Source organism: Bipolaris victoriae, assembly GCF_000527765.1.
Source record: "Bipolaris victoriae FI3 unplaced genomic scaffold scaffold_19, whole genome shotgun sequence".
In the NCBI taxonomy this organism is placed as follows: Eukaryota; Fungi; Ascomycota; class Dothideomycetes; order Pleosporales; family Pleosporaceae; genus Bipolaris; species Bipolaris victoriae.
The window spans coordinates 261,842-286,327 of NW_014575373.1; the positions used below are offsets into that span (position 1 = coordinate 261,842).

Sequence of the window (24,486 nt, forward strand, 5' to 3'; positions counted from 1 at the left end):
GACACAAAATATTATTCAACCCAACCACATCAAAGGAGGCCTTATGCTTTCCACACTCAGTCGCTACAGATACCCGACGCCAAACCTCCCCGCACTAAGCGCGTCAACCACTTCCTCTCCATCACCGCCGTCATCGCCATCATCACCCATCGACCCACCTGTCAATGTACCCTCTCGATCCCGAGGGATCTAGTGTATATAAAACACCAACCTCTTTTCCTTCTTTACACTCTTTTCATATTGTTTTGTCAATATTCTCCTTTTTGTATTGGTCTGTGTCCAACCAAATCTGTCTCCCCACCCACCCCTCGGTTGGTTGCTGGCCTCCATCGTCTGATCTCCTGATTCCGATGATACCTTGTTTGTTTGTTTGTTTTGCTTGTTTTTTTTCGCATTGGCGTAGTATGGCAAGACGGAATGATATAAGGGGGGTGTGGTTGTGTCTTTCTCTCCTCTGATTCTGTCTTGCCACTTGTGTGTGTGGGTTGTATATGGCTCAGCTGAAGTGAGCAGGAGGAGCAGCAGTAGTGTAGTTGCTGGGGAGGTGTGCATAGTCTGGGCCTGTAGTTGACTGGCTGTTTGGTGCGTGTTTGGCTATCTCTCCATCCCGCTGCCCCCATTGACGTATGTTGTTGGGAAACGTTAATATTATAATGAAAGAAGCGAGTGTTGTCGTGTCATTATCTGTCAATCTGATGTAACGTGAGGTGTTTGGATAGCTGATTATTTGTATGTTCAGTCATCTGTTACTGTTGTCTCTGTGCTATGTCGTGTGAAGTGGAATCGATGTCTATACGAGATTCCCGAGACATACTGTCACCTTGATGGACCTAGGATACGCTTTAAACATTTGTACACTTGAAATAGTATTGCACCTAAGTATTATCTGAAAGAGAATGCTATTCATTCTACCTATCATACCCACGACGTCTTGACCCCCCTCCCTCCACATCATGTTCCTCGCCATCCACCATCACCATCCACCCACAAAAAAGGAGGCCCACCACACAACACACGAATGCAGCCAACAACACCTGCCTGGAAAAACAAAAACAACTGTCCCGTGCCAGACTCGAACTGGCGGCCTTGGGATATCTGCTTGTACAAAGCAGTCATACATGATAATATGAGACCCACGTGATAACCAACTACACCAACGAGACGATTTCAAGCAATGCTTGAGTTGGGGGATGAGGAGGAACTCGATGGCGGACTTGAAATTTGGGGTGTATCTATTATTGGCGCGAACGAGATTTATGAGTGACATTGGCTATAAAGATGTTGTCTTATTCTTGGATTGATTCCAGGTTTTGCCTACTACAGGTGTAAGAAGATGGTTGCCAAGTCGCTCGTTGTGACATCTTCCAGTACTCCGTGGAAAAAAAAAGGGGGGAGCTGGAAGAGTATGGCTCAAAATGCGCAGAGAGTCAGGAATCGCAATTGTGCAAATCCAGACTCTATCTTTCTTCTCGCCATCTCACTCCTTAATCCCTCTAAAAAAAAATTGCCCCCAGCGTAACTGGAAATCTCCGCTTCCCTCGGCGTTTTTTTTCTCGCTGGTAGCGTCCCTTTGCCCCCGCTAACCAACACAGCCGCACCCCCGTTGGCAACAAAAAGAAGCCAACCGGACCATCCCTACCTTCGCCAGGTAGGGTTACGCCCGCGAAAAAAAAAGATGATTGGTCACTACGAGGGTCGAACTCGCGACCTTGGCGTTAACTGAAGGCCTTCTCCAGGAGCAAAGTCTCTGGCGATGGATTATTAGCACCACGCTCTAACCAACTGAGCTAAGCGACCGACTTGGTTTCTTTGATGGAAAGAATGGAGAGAGGAGGCGTTATGAAGCGCGAGAAAAAACGGTTGTTTCGTTTGTGAACGGCGTTGGTAAATTTGGTGCGGGGAGGGGACTGCCTGGTTCGGGTGGGTGGGGGTGGGCTGCCTAGTCTCGGCTGCAACGTTCATGTTTGGTTTGGCTTACTCCGAAGCGTAGTGTATTCAAGATTGCGTTTTTTTTCTTGTGGAAATGCTCGTGTGTTTTGTCGGTATTACAAAAATACGAGGTCGAGATGATACTAAAGACTAACGGCCGTTGCGATGACAAGCCGCCGAATACGTGAATAATCTCGGTAGTCGTATGTCGTCATCCGTTGTACGCGTTGGCGTACTTATTCAAAAGACGTTTTTTGTGATCGCTACCCGCCGTATCTTCGGCCCGCCGTGACAAGCATAATATCTCTTTCTAGAAGTCTGCGAAGCCATGCCATCTCGGTGGTCAACCGCCCAGCTGCCCTAGGTACTTCTCCACCTCATCATTACCGTAAAACATCGTCTGCAGTTTCTCGTGCTTCTTCTTCTCGACCTGCGCAAGTTTCCTGACCTTGCCGGCATCAAGTCTACCCTGACTGACATCCGCACGACTAGCACCGCCCAGCGCCTTCTGCTTTACATGCTCTTTCTTGTCTATGCCCAAACCAAACTTGTCGCGCTTCTCCTTGGGGACGAGCGGGAACAACATGCCCTGACCACTTGATCCCAGACCTTTTCTCGCATCTACGTCAAAGCCGTGCTTCTCCATGTACTTGAGCCCCATCCTCGTTCGGTCTATGGCCGAGGGGATGGGCGCGCGGGGGAGAACAGCTTGATGTGCAGGACTCAGATAGTGAATGCGCTGATCTGACTCCTTGACAGGCTCGCCACATATACCGCACCGAGGATATGCATCGGGCTCTGGTTGTGACTGGCCGTTGGGAAACATGATGGCGAGATACTTCTCTGCCATGGTCTTGCCATTTGTCGATGCAGCTGCTGGCTGTGTCTCAGGAGTAGACGAGACGAATTGAATGGGATTCTTCCACAGACCCCGGCCAAACGCGCGCTGCTCGACAAACGGTACGGTAGATATGTCAGGATCATCTTCGGGAAACTCATCTTCTGTCTGCTGCTCTCTAGACGCGTGCGTTGTAGAAGATGCCGTCATTTTCTTTTTGTGGCGGGCAAATCACGTAGAGGCAATAAGGGGTGCAGCGTATGAGCTTTTGTCTGGATGGGTGAATTGGCGGCAATCTGTTGAACGCGTAGTCACGTGATATGACGCCACGTGCGTTCCTGCGGTGCTTGGGCATTAGCGAGCCACGGTAGAGCCGCGTCCCCGAAGCCTTCCCGTTCCCACTTTCCGCCAAGAAACATGCCCGTCAACATCATCGCCCAGGCCTTCGCCGAGGGCATTGATTCCATTCCCTATGGCTGGACCATAATCAAGGCTGCGGCCGTATTTGCAGCCATTTATGCGCTGAAATGGTTCTTCAATGGCGCCAACAACGCCTCCGAGAGAAACATGCACTCCAAGGTGGTCATGGTCACGGTAAGTCTTTAGCGTCTGATATTGAACCCTACTAACGGAAGCAGGGCGGAACAACCGGTATAGGTGCTGAAGTAGTCAGAGGCCTGGCGTCTCGCGGTGCACAAATTGTCCTCCTCGTCCGACAGCCACTCGTCGACCCCTTTCTCGTCGACTTCATCGAAGACCTGCGCACGGAAACTGGCAACGAACTCATCACTGCCGAGCATGTCGATCTCGAATCTCTGTACAGCATACGCCAATTCGCAACAAAATGGGTCGATAACGCACCGCCTCGACGTCTGGACATGATTGTTCTCTGTGCAAATACCATGACACCCCCTGGGAAAAAAGCAACGCAGACAGAGGATGGCTTGGAATCGACCTGGGGGGTGAACTACATCGCCAATTTCCATTTATTGAGTATTCTTAGCCCAGCGCTTCGAGCACAGCCTCCTGATCGCGATGTTCGAATCATCTTCGGTACCTGCTCTTCATACATGGGAGGAAAGCTGCCGGGCTTAGAGGACAAGTCGAAGAAGAACGCCAAGAGTGAGCCTGGACAACTGGATTTTACGCCATCGACTGTGTACGCAACATCGAAGCTTGCCCTCATGACGTTTGCTGTCGCCTTTCAGAAGCATCTCTCCAAGTATGACCGTCCCGACAAGAAACCAATGAATGCGCGCGTCATCATGGTAGATCCGGGCTGGACACGCACACCTGGTATGCGACGCTATCTGACCTTTGGTACGCTTTGGGGTCTGGCACTATACACTATTACATGGCCGTTTTGGTGGATGGTCCTGAAGAGTGCCGATCAAGGTGCACAAACTTTCCTCTACGCTGCCATGGAGGCCCAGTGGGGTAGGGGCGAGGGTGCATATTTCCTCAAGGAGTGCAGACGATCCATCTGGAACAGGAAAGATATCGACGACGAGCTTCTGCAGAAGAAGCTATGGGAAAGCAGTGAGAAGACGATTGAGATTCTTGAGAAGGAGAGCGCGAAGAGGAGAGCTGCTGAGAAGAAGCAAAAGGAAAAGGCTGAGGGTAAGAGCGCTGCGAAGGCGACCAATGGACAGACCAAAAAGGCCTAGTTTTTAGGTGTTTCATGGTCGATTTGATGAAGGGTTGTTTGCAGAGATGAGTAATGTGTTGATGGTTTTAGATGTACTGATTTTCATGATAAAAGCCTTTTGTGTTTGTTTGCATTTACAGTGTCTGGTGACGAGTCACAAAGTTGTCAGACCATGTTGTTATGTTAGATGGCAAGAGAAACAAAAGTTGAGCAATAATTCAATTAGACTATATTCTTTACAAGCATTTTTCTTTACAAGCATTTACTGAGGGTCCGAAATGTTACGGTCTTGGTTATAAGCACATGGAGTTTTGACAAGTGCAAGTTCCGGTAGTAACTCCGCTAGTATGATTTCGCAGTACTAACAGGCGACGGCATCGTATTCTTCGGTACAGCACCTGTCATTCCCAACACAGGTGATCCACGTCTTCTCACCAAACCGATCCCTGGATTAATGACGCATCAGAATCGATTGCATAACAGTGGGCATGTACTCTGGGTCTGGATCTCTCCCTACGAGCATCAACCGTGGTACGAAACAAAAAACAAGAAAGCATAGGGGCGTGGCATGAACACAATGCAACTTGGACCAAACTCTCTCGAAAGAAGAACAGTATCAAGACCAGAGCATTTCATGCAGTTCTTATACCCTTAATGGCAAGGAGTATATCGAAAGCATATTGCGATCAGCGAGACATTACAACTAGGTCGGAGATACGCACATCCGGCCTAGTTCTTACTCAAATTTTTCGTCAGTATACATACTTACACATTGCTGTGTGCTTGGCACAAATGAGCCATGGAATAGAGGCAATAACGATCATCTCTGTTCGGTACCCGAAACCTGTACACACTATCATGCGATGCCGCGACACGGTCCTCTTTGCCCCTTATTCCTTTACACCTACAAGCCAGAGCCGACCGGAGCAAAAAGAACAAGATCTTGGGAAAGGAGATTGGTTACTGTTTGTTTCTTAGTAGCAAATATAGGGCCCCTCATGCGAGAGTGTTGGCTGGGAAAAAAATCCTCCCGCGTGAAGTGCCGGGCGGCCAAGTTCATGATTTTGATGCGGAAGACGGCAATGGCTGCTTGGTACGGCTAATATCTGGGCGACGGCTGGAGTTTAGAGGAGGTACTACTATAATCTGTATTGTCAATTGTTAGCGTGGACCGCTCTCTGGTGGTGGCGGTAACGATGTTTTCAGGAGATTCATGCCTTGTTGCATTGTTGGCAAAGCACTGGTATGCTGAGCGCACAAAACAACAAGAAGCAGGATATCACGACTGACGGCGAGGCTGTCAACAACGGCGCATGCACCTCATCCGTCCCTGCATTCCCTTTGAGTGGAGCACCATGTGGACTGTCCTGGAGACGGCGCATGGAACCCCTGTCGTGCTTATAAAGTGGAAATTCGACAACAACGCTAGCGACGTCGTTGATAGGTGTGCCATTGGCCCGTCAGCCACTTCTCCCCACGCCAACGGGAAATGAGACTCAAGCCAAGCGGTGATGCCAGGTAGAGTGTGGTCATACGGCGAGGCTGCCGGCGCTGACGAAGAGCAGGTTTTACGAGGCAGTGTTTGCGCTCACCAGGTATGCGACCCGTACAGCAAAAGCACAACACCAAGTCGCCAATCTAGCCGCCAATCAAGACAAAGGAGAGCATGAGAACAGCGTCCTGGACCAGCGATTCATTTTGACCAGCGCGTGATTGTTATCCAATATGCTCGCCCGCGGCTATATCCTACTGGCGCTGTTGCAATCTTAAATTTGCGCCCCCTTGTTAACCGCCCTTTCTCCAAACGGGCAGGCGGATGAGCATACTATCGTGAGTTGACGAGCCGCCTCCCCAGTTTCAAATACTGCCGGGATCCTCTTCATCAATCTGTTTCTCTCGCGCTTCCCCTCCAAACCTTACGCTCATTATTCTTGGTTGCCTTGCGTTGTTGTCGCACTCATCCCCACACTCATTTTCGGGTTTCGCTCACGCCACATATCCTAGAGATATACCAAAAACATTCATTTCCAATCAATCAACACCAAACAAAAGCAAAAAACAATGCGCTTCTCCACTGCTGCTGTGGCGCTCGGTGCGCTCTTTATGGGCGCCAGCGCGGACGTCGCTGCTGTTGCGTAAGTCAACTCCACATTTCATTCAAACTATGATCAGCAAAAAAAAACGCGACGACCACGCGTTCTTTCCACAAACACAACGTCAGACGCAAAATGAGACTCTTGGCTAACCCGAAAACCCTACAGTCCTGAAATTCAAACCTCGGTCCTCATGGTCCTCGCCCACGCCATCCCTTCGCAAAGCATATCCTACGCCCTCGCCAGCCCCGCCGCCTTCGCCTCGGAAATGGCTTCGTGCCTTTCTGCCAGCAGCACCCCGGCGTGGTACCAGGCGCTGCCCACCGATGTGCAGAGTCTCCTGCCCCAGATTTATCCTCAGGAGACGCCTACCCCCAGCCCTACTCCCTCGGCGACTCCTTCGTCGACTCCCAGCCCTACTCCTACCCCTTCGTCCAGCGCCGTCGTCACGCCCTACCCAACTGCAGGCTTGAACAGCACGAGTGCTATTACTAAGCCCCCGACCAGCGCTACGGGCACTATTAGTCTGAGCTTGATCCCTACCCCCAGTGCTACGGGTCCTGAAGGCCCTGCGTTCACTGGTGCGGCGTCCAGGCTTTCGCTCAGCGCTGGTCTTGGTGCTTTCATCGGCTTGGTCGGTGTTCTTGCTTTGTAAAGAAGATCCTCGTCTTCTTTACTCCGCAAACTACTTTCTTCTTCGTTTTGCACTGTCTCTTTCCCAATTCACTTCGTGCTGTAGCATGGAGTGACGGGAAATGGGAGAGTGTAATATTTTATTTTACAGGGCAGCGCCTCTTATTTTTTTTTACTGGCTAAGCTCACAAACGCTTTCTCTCACGACGCGATGTTGTTACTCCTTCCTCCAGAAGGAACGATCCGCATTATACCTTTTTTTTGAACTTTTTTGTTTGATTTAACTGGCGGATACGAACATGTTTTGATGGGTGATATTATACCTCATGAGAACCTGGTTGTTAATGTTTTTTTGTCTTGTATTTGCCGGGCTGGGCTTGAAGATGAGGTGGGCCAGAGGGAGGAGGACTGGGATGATGATGAAATGGGAGATGATGCTAGTAGCAGTAGTATATAGCTTTTTGTTTAGTTTTAATTCTTAATCAGTTCAATGCTGGAGGGCTATTTTTATTGTTGTCCCGTTGGGAGATTACACAAGTGATGTACTTGCGACGCGGGAGCAGGGTTCTTCTTCGTGTTGGGCGGCTCGGTCCGTGGGGGGCGGAGGGAACGACACGCGTCGGTCTCGTATTGATGGCTAGTAATGCCTCTGGTCAGCGTGGCATTGAATATTATCCAATTTCAGTGTTCAACAGTCAGATGAGATGGGTTTTGTCTTGCTCTTCTGGATGCAGCAGTCCAGTTCTTAGTAAGCCATTTTCGTATCGTGGGTCGCATACTACCATGTACAGTCGTGCGTCTTAGCTCACCCACTGCTCCTCATGACGCCATGTTTATCGTATTAGAGATCTCACGATATCCTAGAGAACCATACACAATGCTTCAAGTCCCAAAGTGATGTCGTAAAAGTCATGGGGTCACTGTCAGCATGCATGCGCCAGTAGTACGCACCCAACCCTCACCCTACTGTCTCGAGATTCGTCTTCATGACAACAACTTTACTCGATTAAATGAAAGATTCAGATACAACGGCATTTACTGGATATGTCTCATATAGTACGCCAGTACGGAAACTTTGTCGGAGACATTTCATCTGCAACATAGGTCAGCACTCGAATCGGCGACTTCAACCCCGTCCCGCGAAGCTGAGTGGCGTCCACATCTTACAGAAATCCAACCACTTTTATGTCGAATCAGGTTCTGCCATATTCAAAACATACTCAGATATCTCACGGAGGTTTTTGGAGAGTTTCATGGCGGACTCATCGAGCAGTGCTAGTATATAAAGTCAGTGTGAAGAATGTCGCTGGAACAAAACTCATCTTTACATACTCTCAACACCACACACATCTCCCCCAACCAATCTACTCTTTCAAATAAAAAAAGAAGAAGGAGCAAAATGCCCCTCCCCCGCCCCCCAATCTTCGACATCCTAATTCTCGGCGCCGGCCCCGCCGGTCTCAACGCCGCGCTCACCTGCGCCCGCACCCGCACCACAGCCCTAGTCCTCGACTCACAGCAATACCGCAACGAGGGCATATCGCACATGCACACCGTCGCCTCCCGCGACCACATCGCCCCCCATGAATTCCGCAGCATAGCCCGCTCGCAAATCGAAGCTCGATACGACACCGTCTGGTTCCACCACGCCACCATAACCTCCGCGCGCAAAACCAGCCTCACCCTCCCTAACAATAACAACAACAACACCCAGCCATATGCCGGTTTCGAAATCGTCGATAGCGAGGGTACTTTGTACCGGAGTAAAAAACTCATTTTAGCAACTGGATCCAGGGATATCCTACCCGCTATACCGGGGTACGCTGAAAACTGGCCTAGCCACATCTACCAATGTCTTGCGTGCGACGGGTACGAGCAGCGCGGTAGCGCTGTAGCTATCCTGGGCTTCGATTCACCGGCGTACACGCATTTTGTGCATATGGCGGCGGCGCTGGAGCCGGAGTCGATTACCATCTTAACGAATGGACCGGTGAAGGAAGATGTCAAGGTGAAAGAAGCGATTGGAGTGGCGAAAGCGATGGGAGCGACGGTAGATGAGCGGTGCATTGAGCGGCTGGTTAATAACGGGAAGAGCCATGTGGAGGGTGTGACTGTGCGGTTTGGAGGGGGTGCGGAGACCAGGTTTGGGTTTGTGGTGCATAAGCCTGTGACTGTGAATCGGGCGCAGGGGCTTATTGAGGAGTTGGGGGTGGAGACGGTGGGGGAGGAGGTGGGTGGGCATGTGAGGATTGTGAATCCAATGTTTAATGAGACGAGTGTAAGGGGGGTGTTTGCGGCGGGGGATACGATGGTGGCGATGAAGCAGGTTGTTATTGCGATGGCCGAGGGGGTCAAGGCTGCGGCGGGGGCGGGGATGCAGATTGCGCAGGAGAAGACGGCGGAGGTGGTGAGGGGTTTGGGCGAGGTGAAGGAAGTGGTCGGAGGGGAGAAGGAGAAGGTGGAGGTTGTGTCGCATTGAATATTTCAGTGTACTCGCTGGACTTCAAAGATGATGACAATTTCCAAGGAAGTAGAAATTTTCCCTAGCGAATGTAACTTATTCGTATTTAATAAATCAGCACTGACATACCGAGATAGTGACTCTTTATCTATTATGAAGCCTTCTTTACCTCCCCTCTCTCAATCGCCTCCAAACATAAATTAAACCTTACTCATTCTTCTTGTGAATCCTGGGCAAACAAAGCCAGAACCCAAGGATAACCGCAAGCAGTGCCAGAATAATCGGCTGCAGAACCTGCACCCCCTTTGCCTGCGCAATAGCGCCGACCGCAAAGGGAAAAATAGCAGCTCCGCTCCCGCCAAAAGCAGCCGCAAACCCTATCGCGCCGACATGCAAGTGACGCGGGAGCAATTTCGTAGCCGCGACGATTGCAGCGGGGAAAAGAGGACCGAGGAAGAATCCCTGCAAACTAACTGCAACGGCCGACACGTAGAATTGCGGGACGAGCCAGAAGATCAGCTCGAGGGCCATGGTTAGCGGGAGGTAAATCTATTTCCCCGTGTGTCAGTTCATTACAAACATCCTGGTACCGATGGCCGGAAAAGTAAGACCAAAACTTACAGAAATAGCCAATTTCTCTCCTAGTCGTGGTGTCACGAAGCCCAACACAACTCTTCCTACGGTAATTCCCATCCAGAATCCCGTTGCAGTCATTCCACTTGCGAATTCCTCGCCGTCACGCACCTCGAGCATGAACTTGACGATCCAGCCTCCGAGGGCAACTTCGATGCCTACGTAGCCGAGCAAGAACAATGCACAAAGCCAAGTAACTCTGGCCTGAGGAAGGCGGAGAAGCGCTTCCTTCATGCGGTTGTCCTTTGTGTCCGTGGTACGCGGGTTAGCAGCACGGTATTTTGCACCCGTTTCGCGCCAGAAGGCAACCGTTGATGTGGCGAGCTCCAAGACAGCCATACCGACCTGCAAACATCTTATTGTGAGATGACGGGTCCAATGTGAGTTTTCGAGAAGAAGGGGGATATCGACGTACCATAACGTAGTAGAAGGTATACCACGGCAACCTATTTCCTCTAGTAACCATAGTCGTAGCAATTAGCGGCGCAAGTACAGCACCAACACCGTAGAAAGCATGCAAAAAGCCTAGAACCTCGTTTGGATTCGCCATGTTGCCGATCCAAGCATCTATTTTTCGTCGTCAACGTCGTCTCTCTCTTTTTTTCCCTAAAAAGAACTTGACTGTACTTACTCCACGCAGCATCAGCAAGTCCATTTCCAAACCCAGCCAGCATAAAAATAATAACCAAGGCGGGATACGGCGGGTGCACAGCAATAACAATGTACGCGATCAAGTGGCAGCTCGGCGCAATAATCGCAATACCTCTTTGCCCAAACTTGAGATGAATGGTATTGTTGAGCAGCGCTGACGCCGTGTAACCCGCGAGTGGCGAGAGGAAGACGAGCGAGATGACGACGAAAGATAATTTGTAGTACTCTTGAAGCTATAATTTCCGAATAAAGCAAAACCACGTTAGCAACTTGACTCCTTGATACTTTTCTTTTCCAAGACTTTATTCTCCGAGCCGCGTTTGTCAAACCATACCTCTCATCCATCTCCGGAGAATTCCATCTCAAAACGACGGGAAAAAAAAAGAAGAAAAAAAAAGGGATTTTCAAAAACATACATATGGTATCAGCGCCCCATACGCCGCATCATTACTCCCCATAACGACAAAGCTCCAAAACGCCGCTGCGGTACGAAAAAAGTTGGAGCGAGGATGATTCCACCGCTCCAGCTTCTGCGCCGCCTGCGTCGTCGGCGACGGCAAGTTCTCCACAGGATCGCTACTCTGCACACCCTTTGTATCAGACAGCCGCAGACCACCAGCAGCACCGCCCGTAGTAGCAGTAGTACTATGATGATTGGAATGTAGGGAGCCGCCTGATACTTTGGCATCTGGGGGCTTGGCGAGGTACTCGGAGACGTCGTGGAGTTGGATGGGCTGCTCGAGGCAGGTTGATGCGCTTCCGTTTTGGTGCATCGCAGCCGCCATTTTCTTGTGATTGTTTGGAGAGATGGTGGTGAGAAACGATTGTTGTTGTTGGATCGGTTGAAGCAAGAAGATTGGGTTGCGTGCGTAAAAAAAACGGTCGGTATTCCCCTGCCGGATTGTTTAAATACACTTCCACTTATACGATGACGTTGGTTTCGACTCCACAGTCTCCAGAGAAGTGTGTGTGTGTGGGTGTGTGGGATGATGAAAAAGAAAAGAAACACAAACGCCCTTTTTCGTCGCACCGCCTTTTTATTAATCGGGCTTCTTGATCACTTGGCTGCGCTGTTCACTTGACCATCGTCATGGCTGTTCGACTCAACACTTTGGGTCGTATTACTCCACATGAAAGATGCACGTTATCGACCAATCAGTCGCAGCTGGATCTCGCACTTTAGCGTCAATGGCGGTGCGGGCGGGTGATGTTCGGGAGATTAATCAGAGAGAGTGGCGCGGATGCGGATTTGGAGGCCTTTTTTCCCCAGGTTTCTTGGGGGTTTTTTTGGCTTGTCGGCCCGACTCGGAACAAATAGACTTCGTCTGCTTACACGTGACTTTGTCAGAAAAAGGAAAATAGTACACCACGTACATGTGAATTTATTGTACGCGATAGATATTGCGACATCGACCCCCAATGACAAATCCCATGCTATTGGAAATACCGGTGTGTGGGCGAGCAGGGTCGTCGTGCAAGGTCAGAAACGTTGTCGAACTTGGGGGAGCGCGCCTTACTCCAGTTCTGGCTACTAACTCGAAGCATCGATAAACTGCGAGGTGAAACCGCACCCGTTGCAACGAGGCGAGGGGTCCACCCCCACCCCCCATTCCAATACAAGCAACGTACCCGAACTTGTCACAAATAATGCACATCTCCAACAACCAGTTATTCACCGCTGTACTTGCCCTGCGTGCCCCCCCTCCCCCAAAACGCGTCAGCTCCGCGTCGCATCAGTGCCTCGAGAAATATATGGGAAAAGCAAAGAGATGAATTTTTTTGGATGATATTTGAAATCGTTATCGTAGTTTGTCTTATACCTTGCCTACCTCCCCCCCCCTGCCATTAAACCGAACCTAAGTAATACTATCGTGTATGAAGGGAGTTAAGGATGATTCACGGAATCTGCCTTACCCGGTTACACACCTGTTTTGCTACTGCTCCTTCCTCACCCTGCGGCCTCTTCTTCGACTACGTATTGCCATTTTTGCTTGAAGGGTATCTTGATGTGTGTCGTCGTCGTCTTCCACCACAAACAAATAAACCAATCAGTCTTAGTGAAGAAAAAGTTGAACAACAAAAAAAAGGGAAAATGAAAAAACAGTGCGGATGAAAGAAAAAAAAGGAAAGGGAAAATAACAGTACAGTCGAAAAAAGAAGTTTATAGATGAGATTTCAACACTTGCATTTCAACGACTGTAGAGAAAAAAAAAGGTTTTTGTCCATATACACATACTTCGCTCTTGTGAAAAAAATGGTCTCTTGCTAGATTTCCGTTGCTCGCCCCAGTCGTTCCGCACGTAACCCCTTTTAAAAAGAAGGGAAATATTGACAACGGGGAAGACTCTTTCGCAGCGCTAGCTTCGACTTATTTTTCTTTTTGAGAAGACGAGGGCGAAAGCGTTTATGAGGGCTGGAGGACAGCGGGGCCGGCAAGAACCTCGGCGTCGGTGATGGCCTTGCTCTTGGTGATCATCATGTAGACTTCACCAGAGATGCCGTCAGGGACCTTGCAGTTGCCATCGGTGATGTCAGTGAATTGGGCACCGGTACTGTGTAAAGTGTTAGTCTTCAGATCTAATATTCAAAAAGCGAATGTGAAAAACTTACGGAGCAACGAAAGCGCAGAACATGGCACCAGAGGGCTGAGCAGGGTCGGCGAGCTTGAGGTTCTGGCCAATGGTAGCCTGCTCGGGGTTCTGGAGGGCGATGGAGGGGAAAGGCTGGATGTTGAGGTTGGAGCCTTGAGGGCAAGACTTGATGAATTGAGCGGCGAGGGTGAAGACGGCACGGGGTCCAAGAGCGACATCGAAAGCAGCGGGGACGGGCTCGGCACCGGCGGCGATACGGATGAAAGCCTGGTGACGGGCCTCGACGGTGACAATGGATCCGGCGGCGGCAAGGACATCGGAAGAGTTGACAAGAGGGGCGGCACCGAGGTAGGCGGAGATACCAACAGCCTCAAGGACACGCGCAGTCTTGACCATGGCGTCGGCGCTTGCGAGAGCGGCGTCAAAGTTGTACTCGCAGGGCTCGACGGGCTTTGCGCCAGCGCCGGTAATGGCGGACTGGAGAGTCGTTACGTGGGTGGCCTCGGTCTGGCCAACCATCATAAGACTCTTGACCTGGGCCTCGCTCAGACCAAGGGCCATGAAGTCGCTCATGGGGAACTTGGCGAAACCCATGCTGTAGAATTTTGATTCGAGATGCTCGGCAGTCAGGGCACTGGTGTTGCTGTTAGCTTCTGCTCACCACCATCGAATTCCAGCCATGCACTTACAAGTTGAGGATGTCAACATCAGTCAATCCGCCTGCTGCTGCTGCCGCTGGAGATGCCGCTGCTGAAGCCTCTGCCTTTGCTGCGGGCTCAGCCTTCTCGGTAATTGTTGGGGGCATCGCCATTGGCATCGATGCCATTTCCCGACGACCGTACTCGGCAGGGATGGCAGCCACAAGAGGCGCCACGGCCACGAGGCCCTTGAGTATGGATGTTATGCTCGGCATAGTGTTGAATTAAAGTTTGTTGGTTCGGTGTTTAAAAAGGTTAGACAAGTTGGTAATGAGGGACCTCCAGCAAAGACTCGCTTTGGATTCGATTATTAAAAATTGTCTAGAAAAAAGTCCAACCAGGGACTGAGAAAAGGCAAACCGTAAGGAATGTGGTTTGATTATTAGGTACGGAAGAGAAGAGAGAAGAAGCTCGTCGATGATGAACCAACTGAAAACGAGTATGGAAACAAGGTGGGCTACCAATGGACCTTATAGATACTGCTGCGACTCCTAGACCGCATCTGAGACGCCAGACTAAATTCGGAGGACGGATGTAGTGTTCGTAGCGGACAGCGGGCTCCCGCCCATGCACTGGCGTCCCTAACCAGATCCGTGACTGTTGAAGCTTTGGAGCTTGGCGGATTGATCCATTGATCGTCAAGGAACTGCCCACTGACAGGGTCGCAACCGCCGAGTTAGTCTGGCACGTTATGATGGGGTTAGTGGTGGAGGCGCGTGATGTAGCAGGTCCAGGGGCCTGTGACGCGAAGGCCGACCCTGAAACTCCAAGAGTACCAACACCTACACGGAGACAGCAGAGCCGCCCTTGGAAATACTCGACTGCGAGCCATAACGCATGGAATAATGACGGCGGTACTCAGAGTTTCCGTGCGGAACGATGATGTGGCTCATGACATGAGGCTTGAAGCAAACAGCTCTTCATGTCAATACGAGAGTGTTTCCAGCAGAAGAGGTATGTTTGCGACTGTTTCAACAACAAGGCTGCAGCCGCCTCATAGTGCGTGTGCACTCACTCTGGGCACATGGCGCGAAATTTTTTCCTGTTGGCGGCGGTTATCGTGGGGGTTGGTGGATGAGTAGTATAGATGGTATTAAGATACCAAGAGCGAGGGGTTGTAGGCGTGGCTGAGGTATCCAAAACATTAACAAGTTGCCAAGTCTTATGTAGGACCACTGACATTTCGGCTCTATGGACCTGACACCTTAGGCCCCAAGGCTGTCCTACTTGGCGCGAGAAACGAATGCAGGTACAGGCACACTAGTCGACCAAGCCCGGATTGGGCATGGGAAGTGGTAGATCCGTTGGTGGAGATACCTTGCCCCAGTCCCCAGTATCACCTTGAGGCCCGGATGCCGGCAGCTTGTCGCAATCGATCCCACCGGGATAAACAAAGACCGGTACTTGCGCAATGCAGGACCATGTTTCCACCTCACACAGCCAATGTCTGTCCAATCTTGCTCGCCGGACCGCCATGTCGCGTGTCAAAACCCGGTCCTGTCAAAAGCCTGAGGCCGCATGGCATACCACAGATGTAGCCTTACCAGGCACCCGTGAGATTTGTGGAGTTGGCTTCAATGCACACGCCTGTCACGGTCAAACGAGGCTTGATCTTCACCCAGGAACACGTGCCTTTGCAAGGTTAACAACACATTAAATGTACTATCGACTATCGCTACTGCATATAAGAGCTGCAACCGTGTATGTCGCGACTTAGGGTACTTGGCCGCATGCACATAAACAATACACAGATTTCCGTGCATTTCTTAGCCCATAACCTAGTAAATGTCCTTCATTCAATTTTCTATACCAAGACAACAAGTGGCAGGTCTGTCTACATGGCCAGACACGCTCTTGCATCCTAACCGGCAGGTGCGCACTCAGAGTCAAAGCATGCAGGCTGCCTAGAGGGCATATGGGTTCAGGGATCGGATGGTCAAGCAACTAAGGTTTTCGGTTAGCAAAGTCTAAAAAACATTAACAAGAACGTTAACTTACGGAGGACTCTTGGTCAGATCCGTCTTAAGAATAACTGGAACCCTCGTCATCTCCCGTACATCCTGGATGTAGTCGCCGTTCTCCTCGCGCAAGGTGAACCAGCTCAGATACTTCTCCTTGTTGGTCAACTTGTTCTCCGCAGCCTCGCCGGCACTTTGGGCAATCTTCGAATCCGAGTTGACGCGGTGAGGAGCACCAGGAAGATCGCGCCTGGTGGGCGATGGGGGCATACTCTGAGTTGGGCGGTCGGGGTTCAGCGACACACCAGCCATGTTCGAGTTGAGGTCGTTGGCATCATCATCGTCATCATCGTCGTCAAACAGCGCAGCCTCCTCGTTAGTCGACATGGTGCCGGTGTCCATCTGCCTACGCTGAGCCTCTTCTTGTTCCCTCGCACGCTGCTTCGCTGCCTCAGCTTCACGCGCAGCTGCGGCAGCATTGGCCGAACGGAGTGAGCCATGCTTGGGTCGCTCGTCCTCTGGGATGTAGTTGGATGATGGGACACCCTTCTCCCAGTAGAGCTCAAGCAGACGCTTGTTCTTGTCGAACTCGGCCTTCTTGAGAGGAAGCTGGTCACAGTGGACGCGCTTCTCGAAGCCCCACTCGGGAATGAGCACGTCGAAAGCAGACTCGTACACGCAGAGGACGATACCTTCCGCGATGAGATCACCGCCACTCTCCTGCCTGACCTTGTCCATCTTGCGGCAGGCCTCAATGTGAACGCTCTGCTCTTGGGCAGAGTGAGCCGAGTCCTTCTTGGTGTTGCACATCTCAGCAGTCTTGGCGAGAGCCTCAATGTCTTCGGTGAACTCGATGGCGCCGTTTGACAGGACAGCCTCCAACTGGCGGTGCACAACAATATCGGCATAGCGGCGGGATGGGTTGGTGAAGTGAGTGTACCTGGGAAGGTTGAGGGCGTAGTGCGGATACTGTTCCTCAGGCAGCTTGCCCGCGATGAAGTACTTGGCACGGGGCATTGACTTGATGACCAAAGTCTCCATACCCTTTCGGAGATCGTCATCCTCAACCTCGAACAAGCTATTCTGGAGAGAACCGCTGCTCTCGGTGTTGAGCTCGTATCCAATGGCACCCATGCGCTCCGCAATTGTCATCAATCGGCGGGGGTTGGGAGGTGCTTGACGGCGCAGGAGAGCCTTTTCTGGCAGACCTGCCGCAAGCTTCTTCGCAACGGTGGCGTTGACGAGATGGCTGAGCTCTTCAATGCATTCGTGCGCAGGAGAAGAGTCGAAAATGTTTTGCTCAACAGGAACGTTCTCGTCGTCCAATTGGTACATGAGGCGCAGAGCCTTGACATCGGAAACGCGATCGCCAAAGCGAGTCTGGCGGAACTTTTGCGAGATGTGATGCAGCATCTTGATGTCCTTAGCACGGGCTGCCGAGACTGAATCGTCGTTTCCGCTGATAACGGAGTCGACCTCGTCATACGACAGCTTTCCAGAGCTCTTGATCACAGACTTGCCAATCCAAGTCTCATCCTCAAAGACCTTGCCAGAAGCCGGATCGGCCTTGAAGACAACACTGACCGTGTAGCGCTCCTCACCTGGGTTGAGGCAGCAGATATCATTGGATAGCTTAGGAGGTAGCATGTTGACTGTGCGGTTCATGAGGTACACGGCGGTTCCGCGTTTCTTGGCCTCACGGTCAACAAGTGAGTTGGCCTTGATAAAGTGGGCAATATCCGTCACGTGAACACCAATCTCGACGCGGCCGTCGTCGAGGTACTTGAAGTGAATGGCATCATCAAGCTCCTTGCTGCCGTTGGGGTCGATGGTGAATGTCTCCTCACCCCTGAAGTCGCGGCGGTTCTTCAATGCCTCTTCGCCGTCATTGGCGACCGACCAGTCCTCGAAGCCAACGTTCTTGATGACGGCGTCAGAGAAGTCGTCTGGGCCAAAGTTGTTGTCGCGCAGGAGGGCATCGGTTTCCACCTTAAGGTCACCCATGACACCAAGCTGCTCAACAAGGGTACCAAAGGGATGCAGCGATGTAATGGGCCATCGCTTAATGCATGCCACGAAAATGCGGTCGGCATATTCCTGGTGTTTCTCGACAAAGTCCCGTGGTGCTTGTTCAGTGGGGATAGCAATCAAGGGCACACGCTTGTCTGTAGGCTTGAACCAGACAATCTTGGGTTTATCCTGGCGCTCTGGTTGAGTTCGGCCAGTGTTGCCTTCACGAGCTTGGCGCTCGGCTTCCTGCTTTTCCTTTGTAGCTTGGCTGCTAGGACGTAGAAGTCCGAGAGAACTGTTATATAGATTAGTAAGAGTCTGCATATGCGTGAACCGTGACTGCTTACCCAGAGAACATTTGTCCTGCGACACGCTCGATGACAGCAACAATGTGGCCTGCATACAGAGGCTTGAGCTCATCATTGATTTCCTCCTCCTCCATGAGGAGCAAGCTTTGTCCCTCGACTTCAACATCGTCATTCTTCTTCTGTGTTGGTCGCTGGCGAAGACTGCCACGTCGACGAATACCACCCTCAGAGCCAGTTTCAGGTTGTGTGGTGGCATCGTTAACGGCAATACTAGCACCGCGAGGGTCGGCGTTGTCCTTGCGCTTCTTCTTCTCTTCTTTTTCGCGTTTCTGTCCCCACACTTCGTCAACGTCAAGAAGTTCAACAGCAACGAGATCTCCTTCGAGAGCTCGGTTCCTGTCTTTACTACCACAGATGAAAATGTCAGCATCCAGGTCAGTAGTCGTCACATAGGCATCGCTGCGGTTCTTCTTGTTGACGCGGAGGATACCGGCAACGAGTTGGCCGTCGCCGAGAAGGGCAGGCAGGGTTGCCTGGGGAAGGTAAGGAGTGAATAGTGTCTTGCGTTGCTGCTGTTGCTGTTGCTGCATGTTCATCTGCGGAGCATGCTGGCTGCCGCCGAGGCCACCTTGCATCTGAGCAGCCTGAAGGGCCTGCAAGTGAGCAATCTGCATAGGGTTCAATGGCTGACCGAACATCTGCTGTTGCAGCAGGAGCTGGGCCTGAGGTGACTGCATCTGCATCTGTGGCTGGCCAGCATACTGGAAGTTGCCAAGACCACCAAGGGATTGGTTGACCGATCCACGACTGCGGTGACCGGGCTGGAAAGGAGCGGCATTGGCGGTTTGGTTCATGTTGAAGTTACCCATGTTCTGGGACTGGTTGTCTTGAGTAGACTGCTGCTGGTTGTTGTTCTGGGGCTGTCTCCAGTTGCCCTCAAAGTTGCGTGATTGGCTGCGGCCATGACCCTGGCTGCCACGGCGTTGGAACTCGCCCTGCTGAGTAGCCTGGTTGGTAGGGTTCTCACTTGTAGCTGGGAATGAGAAAGATGGTCCACCTCGACCAGCGCCTCCACCACCACGTCCGACAGCCATGCTCTGGCTACGGCCGTGGGCGCCTCGTCCACCTCGGCCGGAAGGAGTGTCGTTGGCAGCACCAGGTGCGCCAGGGCTTGCATCACGGTTGGAGCTGCCCTCATTTGAGCCTGGGATGGGGAACTGGAAGCCCGAAGTCTTCCGCTTCGATTCGGCTTGCTCAGCAGCCTTCTTGGCATCTGCGAGAGCGAGTGAGTGGCGACGGGTGTGACCAGAGCCACCAGCACCGCCACCGCCGCGGCCACGAGGGTTTACATTCTCTCTACCCTGACCACCCTGTTGTGCACCAAAATCGCCAAATCCAGAGGCTCCGGAAGAGGGTGCAGGTGGGGGACCCAGACCAACATTGGGAAGGGCGGACTGGTTGCGGCGGTGGGCGGAGGGCTGGGCGGGAGCGTTCATTGGGACAGCAAGATGCTGTTGCTGCTGGGGCATCTGCTGGGCGAATTGGTAGTTGTTGACTTGAGGAGAGACGTTGGGCATTTGGCCCTGCATCTGAAAGTTGCCCAGCTGCTGCTGTGGCTGAATCATACCCATGTTGACATATTGCTGGTGTGTTGCGGCGATCTGCTGCTGTTGCTGCTGGAGGACCTCAATCTGCTGTGCAATGGCTAGTTGTTCCACTGTGTCATGCGTGTCAGCAGCTGCTAAGCTTACAAGATGTGAGAGTGGGCATCGGGGAGTTAGGCAAACGTACTCATCAGTGGCGTCAGCTCTGAGGGACTGCGGCGATGCGCAATGTGCAGACGGCGGCCGGCGGGACCCATGGGGCCCTGCTGGCCTTGTTGTTGATCCATGTCGGATGGGTGTGTGTAATGTTTTCTATGCTCGGTTGCAGAGCGTGTGTACTAGTCGTGGAGTGATGGACGGACACGGAATGGCCAAAAAAGAAGCTTGTATAGTCTAGTGGGTGTGAGCGAGAGCGGCCCAATGGATGGATGCAGCGAGCGAGAGGGTAAAAGAAAGGCAAGGGATGAGGGTGAAGGAGGCGGATGGATTGAAGGGTTGGAGCTGGTTGACGCAGGGCCGGCAGGTGGCATGCTTCAGAAGGAGCTAGCGGGGAGGGGACAAACTCACGTAAGAGCAAGCGTGCTTGTCAGGCGGTGCTTTGGGGAGTGAAGAGGATACTTTTTCTAGACAATGGGTCGGGGGGAAGCTCTGCGGGTGGCGAGGGCGGATGTCGTGTCTGGACAGATGGATGGATATCAAGGTGACCGGGGGCGGAGGGCGTGATAAGGAGGGTCGAGCTGGTCAAGGAGCGCGGATTCCCTGGAGCGGGTTGCTGTGGGCAATGCCAACACGAAAGAACGGGGCGGAGAGAGTGGTTCGAAGGAGGAAGCGATCGAGGAGAGGATATGAGGGGGAAGGAGGGGGAGGCACAGAGGGCTGCGGGAGGAAAAGGGCAGAGAGAGGGCGGCCAGCAGCGTCGACGGGCGATGAAGGTGGTGATGGGCTATGGCGGGACTTGGCCTGATGGTCGGATTGGGAAACGATCGGCACGTGCTTGTCCGCCGCAAACCAGACCTGTGCTCACGTACGTCACTCTGGGGGGCGGCGACGGGATGAGACGAGATGGAGGATGGGGATGGGATGAAGATAAAATGGGCCAAATGCACAGCACCCGCACCAAGCACCGGGGATCGAGGGAGACGAACGAGAGAGGGTCAGCGCCGGGCTATGAGGGGACTGAGGCACTCTTGCAGGCGTCGACGCTCTATATACGGCATGCGTACCACCTCGACGCCCTCGCCTCGCCTCGCCTCGTCTCGCCCTCGCCCTCGCCCTCGCCCACACATATACGCCTGCTGCGCGTTCCAGTCTCAGTGCGCGCCGGATGAAGCAGCACGTTTTGGTCTACACGTTTCACGCCTGGGCAGTCCCGCACCGTTTCTGATAATATCACAACAGCTAGGCCGCAGACGGTGGCACGCCCGCCACCGCCGGCGTGGAAACACGAGTCTTGACCCTGCTGGCTGCTATGCTGCACAAGGAGAGACTGGCGCCCTCGCCTAGCTATGTACACACGCCCATCTGCGTCGGATCACGGTGGGCCATGGAGGGCGCCGAGCAACAAACTGTCACATCAGGCGTCGTTTGTCAGTGAAACGAGCGCCTTCAGGGTGCACCGAGCCCCGGTCCCACCAGCTTGCGGCGGCACACACTCTCCACTCGACGCGTCTGATGAAGTTTATGAAATTCCGATACACTTGTTTGTCAACGGCACGACTCATGTAAGGATCCCTGAGCCCCCCCTCTCATCTCACTCACTCGTCGCTCGATAGCGACAGACGGAGACGATCGAGCTGTCCGACGTGATCGAGGTGGCACCGACTCGACCGCCCCAGCCAACACCAGGCTAGCGGCAGAACATGCACGTATACGTGCATATACCTAACAGCAACAAACTCAAATATCTGTGCCCATGTACCTGCATGTCAATGCATCCATCAGCGTATACGTGAATCGATATATAAATAAATAAATAAAAAATGTCCCAGGCCATGGCTCGCTGCGGCCAGGCGTTGCTGCTGTCCACGGTGGCAGCACCGAACAGACAAAGAACGTGTCGCCAACGCGGTGACAGCTGCGACAGGGATGTGCGGAGACATATGCGCGCTCACGTGACTCCGGTGCTGAAGTGTACAGCCAAACTACTAGCGTCCAACCGACCGCTTTCACCTCTTTTCACCAACCACCCTTTTCCCAATCGCCCTGCCCTGCCCGACCCCTCCTCCACGTCGCCACAATGCCCACCAGATCGGGTACATCGTCTTCTAGCATGCACACTGCCACTTCGTTCGGTTCGAGTTTCCTGGATGCTTCCCCGACACGCCTATCGCCGAACCGAAGCAGCCTGCGCCCTCACCGCGAATCCCTTGTCCGTGACCCCTATGAAAGTCCGAATCGGAAACTTGCCCTAGAGTTCAACCTCCGACTTAGTATCTCGGACAGCCAGTTTAACGAAAAGCTCGACCAAGATGCAGCCGAGCGGGCGAAGCGACACGCCGAACAACTGGCCTACGCGGCCGAGGAACACGAGCGCGTCTTTCGCACCGCAAAGCTAGAGATTGAGCGACTGGCCTTGGAAGAAGAACAGGCTCGTCTCCGCCACGAGGAAAACCAGCGGAGGGAGATTGAGCGGCTGCGCGAGCAAAAGGCTCGCGAAGAGGAACAGGCGCATCGGAGAGCTCTCGAAGCAAAGCAGCGCGAAGAGGAAGCTGCTCGCCAGGCTGCTGAGCACCAAAAGAAGCTTCAGGAGGCAGAGGCAAGGATCAGGGCCCAGCGGGAGCAAGAGGCTGCAGCTGAAAGGCAGCAAAAAGAAAAAGCAGAGGCCGATCGAAAAGCTGCCGAGGCCGCTGCTGCTGCTGAAAGAGCTCACCAGCAAGCTCCACAACAACCAACACCACAGCCCGCTGCCACACCTGCTCAAGTAGCTGCGCCCAAGCCGGCGACCAGTGCGCCAGCGCCAGCCAGCAATTTCGAGCAATTGCACAACCAATACCTCCAGCTCCACCAGCGCATGAAGGAGTTCCGCAAGTCGTTCTGGGAGGAACATAAAAAACCATCCTCACCCCTCAAGGGTCCAGTTGGTGACGCTCGGCGCGCCCTCCGCACTCGACTTGGTCAGATCAACGTTGAGCGCAAAGACAGCGCCGCCGCCATCAAGCGGCTTCGAACAGAGTGCTTTGACGTCGCCTTGGCAACACCAGGGCCCATGATTGATATCCGCCCATATATCGTTTCGCACCAGATCCCGCAACTAGCCAACGAAAACGACGCCGCATACCCTGCCTTCCTACTTTACGTCTGGATCTGCTTTGAAAAGTTCCTTGTCAAACAATTCGAAAAGGAGGCAGCAAACACCGATGGCCGTATCATCCAAGAGATTGGCTTAATTGCAGCCAGTCTGTTTGGTGATCAAAAGTACATGTGGAACGGCCTCCCACTTACCGATATTGCCCTAGCCAAGTTCCACAAGGCCTGCCCACCCCTATTCGGTATTCGTGGCACCATGGATACAAAGGAAGGTCGGCTACGGTTAGGATGGAGACCAGACTCTACCCCAGAATCATACTCTCAGCGTATGCGCGGTATTGGCGCTGGTTATGCGTCCATGTCTCTCCGCTCATTTGCATCAAAGACCCCTGCGATAGCCACATCAGAGTACTGGAGAGCGATTGTTTCCATTTGCAACACTCCACCCGACCAGCTCTGGCCTGGCCATTTCGCCATCCTCAGCGGCCTGATCCGCGACTACTACAAAAAGTTTATCCAGTTCTACGGCGTCCCTGCTCGCGCTGTGCTACGTCGTGCTGTCATCGACCTCCCAGCCCGTGCCCCTCCGCGTTGCAAAGACGCCGCTAGCACCATTGCTGTACTACACGAAAACTGGAAGAGAGAAAACCTTTCGCTTGAATGAGCGTCATGCGTTTACAAATACCCAAGAGAAAAAAACCAGGATTGGTTTAGAGAGAGATTTTTGATGAGGATTTGGCATACGTGCCTCTCTTTTTTTTTGGGCCTTCTAGGTTCGAATATGCATTGGGACCGGCGCTTTATTCATCCATCAGCTTGCAAAAACGAGCTGTTTGTATTTGGTTCTCTTTTTATTCGATTGAGATGTACACAAAGGAAACGAGGGGGGTTTTTCCATTGGAGAAGGGCATTTTCCGTAGCATAAAGCTTCATGAGGGGGGGGCCTCACCACACTTTATTTAACTTGAAATGAATATCTTGCAACGAACAGCACCGTCCTCACATCTAGCCTTCCTGCTCACCTTTGTTTTTTGTCCGATGGGTGTGCAACCATTACGCTGACTGCATAATGGTCAATTTAAAAAAACTATTTTTTTAGGGAAGGAGGGGAGGATTAATACGAAGGATTTTGCTAAACAGGGAGGCTGTTCAAAGGGTGTTTATTATGGAGGCGGCCATATGATG

The 24,486-nt window shown here is 52.4% G+C and overlaps 8 protein-coding genes across 8 annotated transcripts; 4 read left to right on the forward strand and 4 right to left on the reverse strand.

Annotated features, from left to right (window-relative positions):
• Window positions 1-2,272: 2,272 nt before the first annotated feature.
• Window positions 2,273-2,977, reverse strand: COCVIDRAFT_35449 (hypothetical protein; the record flags this gene model as incomplete). The annotated part of the gene is made up of 1 exon (XM_014703926.1): window positions 2,273-2,977. The coding sequence occupies one exon, from the start codon at window positions 2,975-2,977 to the stop codon at window positions 2,273-2,275; it is 705 nt and encodes a 234-aa protein (XP_014559412.1).
• A 207-nt stretch (window positions 2,978-3,184) lies between these two features.
• COCVIDRAFT_24353 (hypothetical protein) lies at window positions 3,185-4,434 on the forward strand (the record flags this gene model as incomplete). Its single annotated transcript, XM_014703839.1, has 2 exons — window positions 3,185-3,361; window positions 3,406-4,434. 2 exons carry the CDS (start codon window positions 3,185-3,187, stop codon window positions 4,432-4,434), a joined length of 1,206 nt encoding a protein of 401 aa, XP_014559325.1.
• A 2,042-nt stretch (window positions 4,435-6,476) lies between these two features.
• Window positions 6,477-7,163, forward strand: COCVIDRAFT_92139 (hypothetical protein; the record flags this gene model as incomplete). The annotated part of the gene is made up of 2 exons (XM_014703927.1): window positions 6,477-6,550; window positions 6,677-7,163. The coding sequence occupies 2 exons, from the start codon at window positions 6,477-6,479 to the stop codon at window positions 7,161-7,163; spliced, it is 561 nt and encodes a 186-aa protein (XP_014559413.1).
• Window positions 7,164-8,546: 1,383 nt separating this feature from the next.
• On the forward strand, window positions 8,547-9,584 carry COCVIDRAFT_64874 (hypothetical protein; the record flags this gene model as incomplete). Its single annotated transcript, XM_014703928.1, has 1 exon — window positions 8,547-9,584. A coding segment is annotated over one exon (1,038 nt), but the record flags the coding sequence as incomplete, so codon positions are not given.
• Window positions 9,585-9,809: 225 nt separating this feature from the next.
• On the reverse strand, window positions 9,810-11,659 carry COCVIDRAFT_92130 (hypothetical protein; the record flags this gene model as incomplete). The annotated part of the gene is made up of 5 exons (XM_014703929.1): window positions 9,810-10,151; window positions 10,224-10,580; window positions 10,651-10,802; window positions 10,867-11,119; window positions 11,303-11,659. The coding sequence occupies 5 exons, from the start codon at window positions 11,657-11,659 to the stop codon at window positions 9,810-9,812; spliced, it is 1,461 nt and encodes a 486-aa protein (XP_014559415.1).
• Window positions 11,660-13,290: 1,631 nt separating this feature from the next.
• Window positions 13,291-14,282, reverse strand: COCVIDRAFT_92123 (hypothetical protein; the record flags this gene model as incomplete). Its single annotated transcript, XM_014703930.1, has 3 exons — window positions 13,291-13,438; window positions 13,497-14,111; window positions 14,167-14,282. 3 exons carry the CDS (start codon window positions 14,280-14,282, stop codon window positions 13,291-13,293), a joined length of 879 nt encoding a protein of 292 aa, XP_014559416.1.
• Window positions 14,283-16,079: 1,797 nt separating this feature from the next.
• On the reverse strand, window positions 16,080-20,342 carry COCVIDRAFT_91964 (hypothetical protein; the record flags this gene model as incomplete). The annotated part of the gene is made up of 4 exons (XM_014703931.1): window positions 16,080-16,119; window positions 16,174-18,438; window positions 18,491-20,168; window positions 20,243-20,342. The coding sequence occupies 4 exons, from the start codon at window positions 20,340-20,342 to the stop codon at window positions 16,080-16,082; spliced, it is 4,083 nt and encodes a 1,360-aa protein (XP_014559417.1).
• A 1,949-nt stretch (window positions 20,343-22,291) lies between these two features.
• On the forward strand, window positions 22,292-23,965 carry COCVIDRAFT_24359 (hypothetical protein; the record flags this gene model as incomplete). The annotated part of the gene is made up of 1 exon (XM_014703840.1): window positions 22,292-23,965. One exon carries the CDS (start codon window positions 22,292-22,294, stop codon window positions 23,963-23,965), a length of 1,674 nt encoding a protein of 557 aa, XP_014559326.1.
• Between the last annotated feature and the right edge of the window lie 521 nt (window positions 23,966-24,486).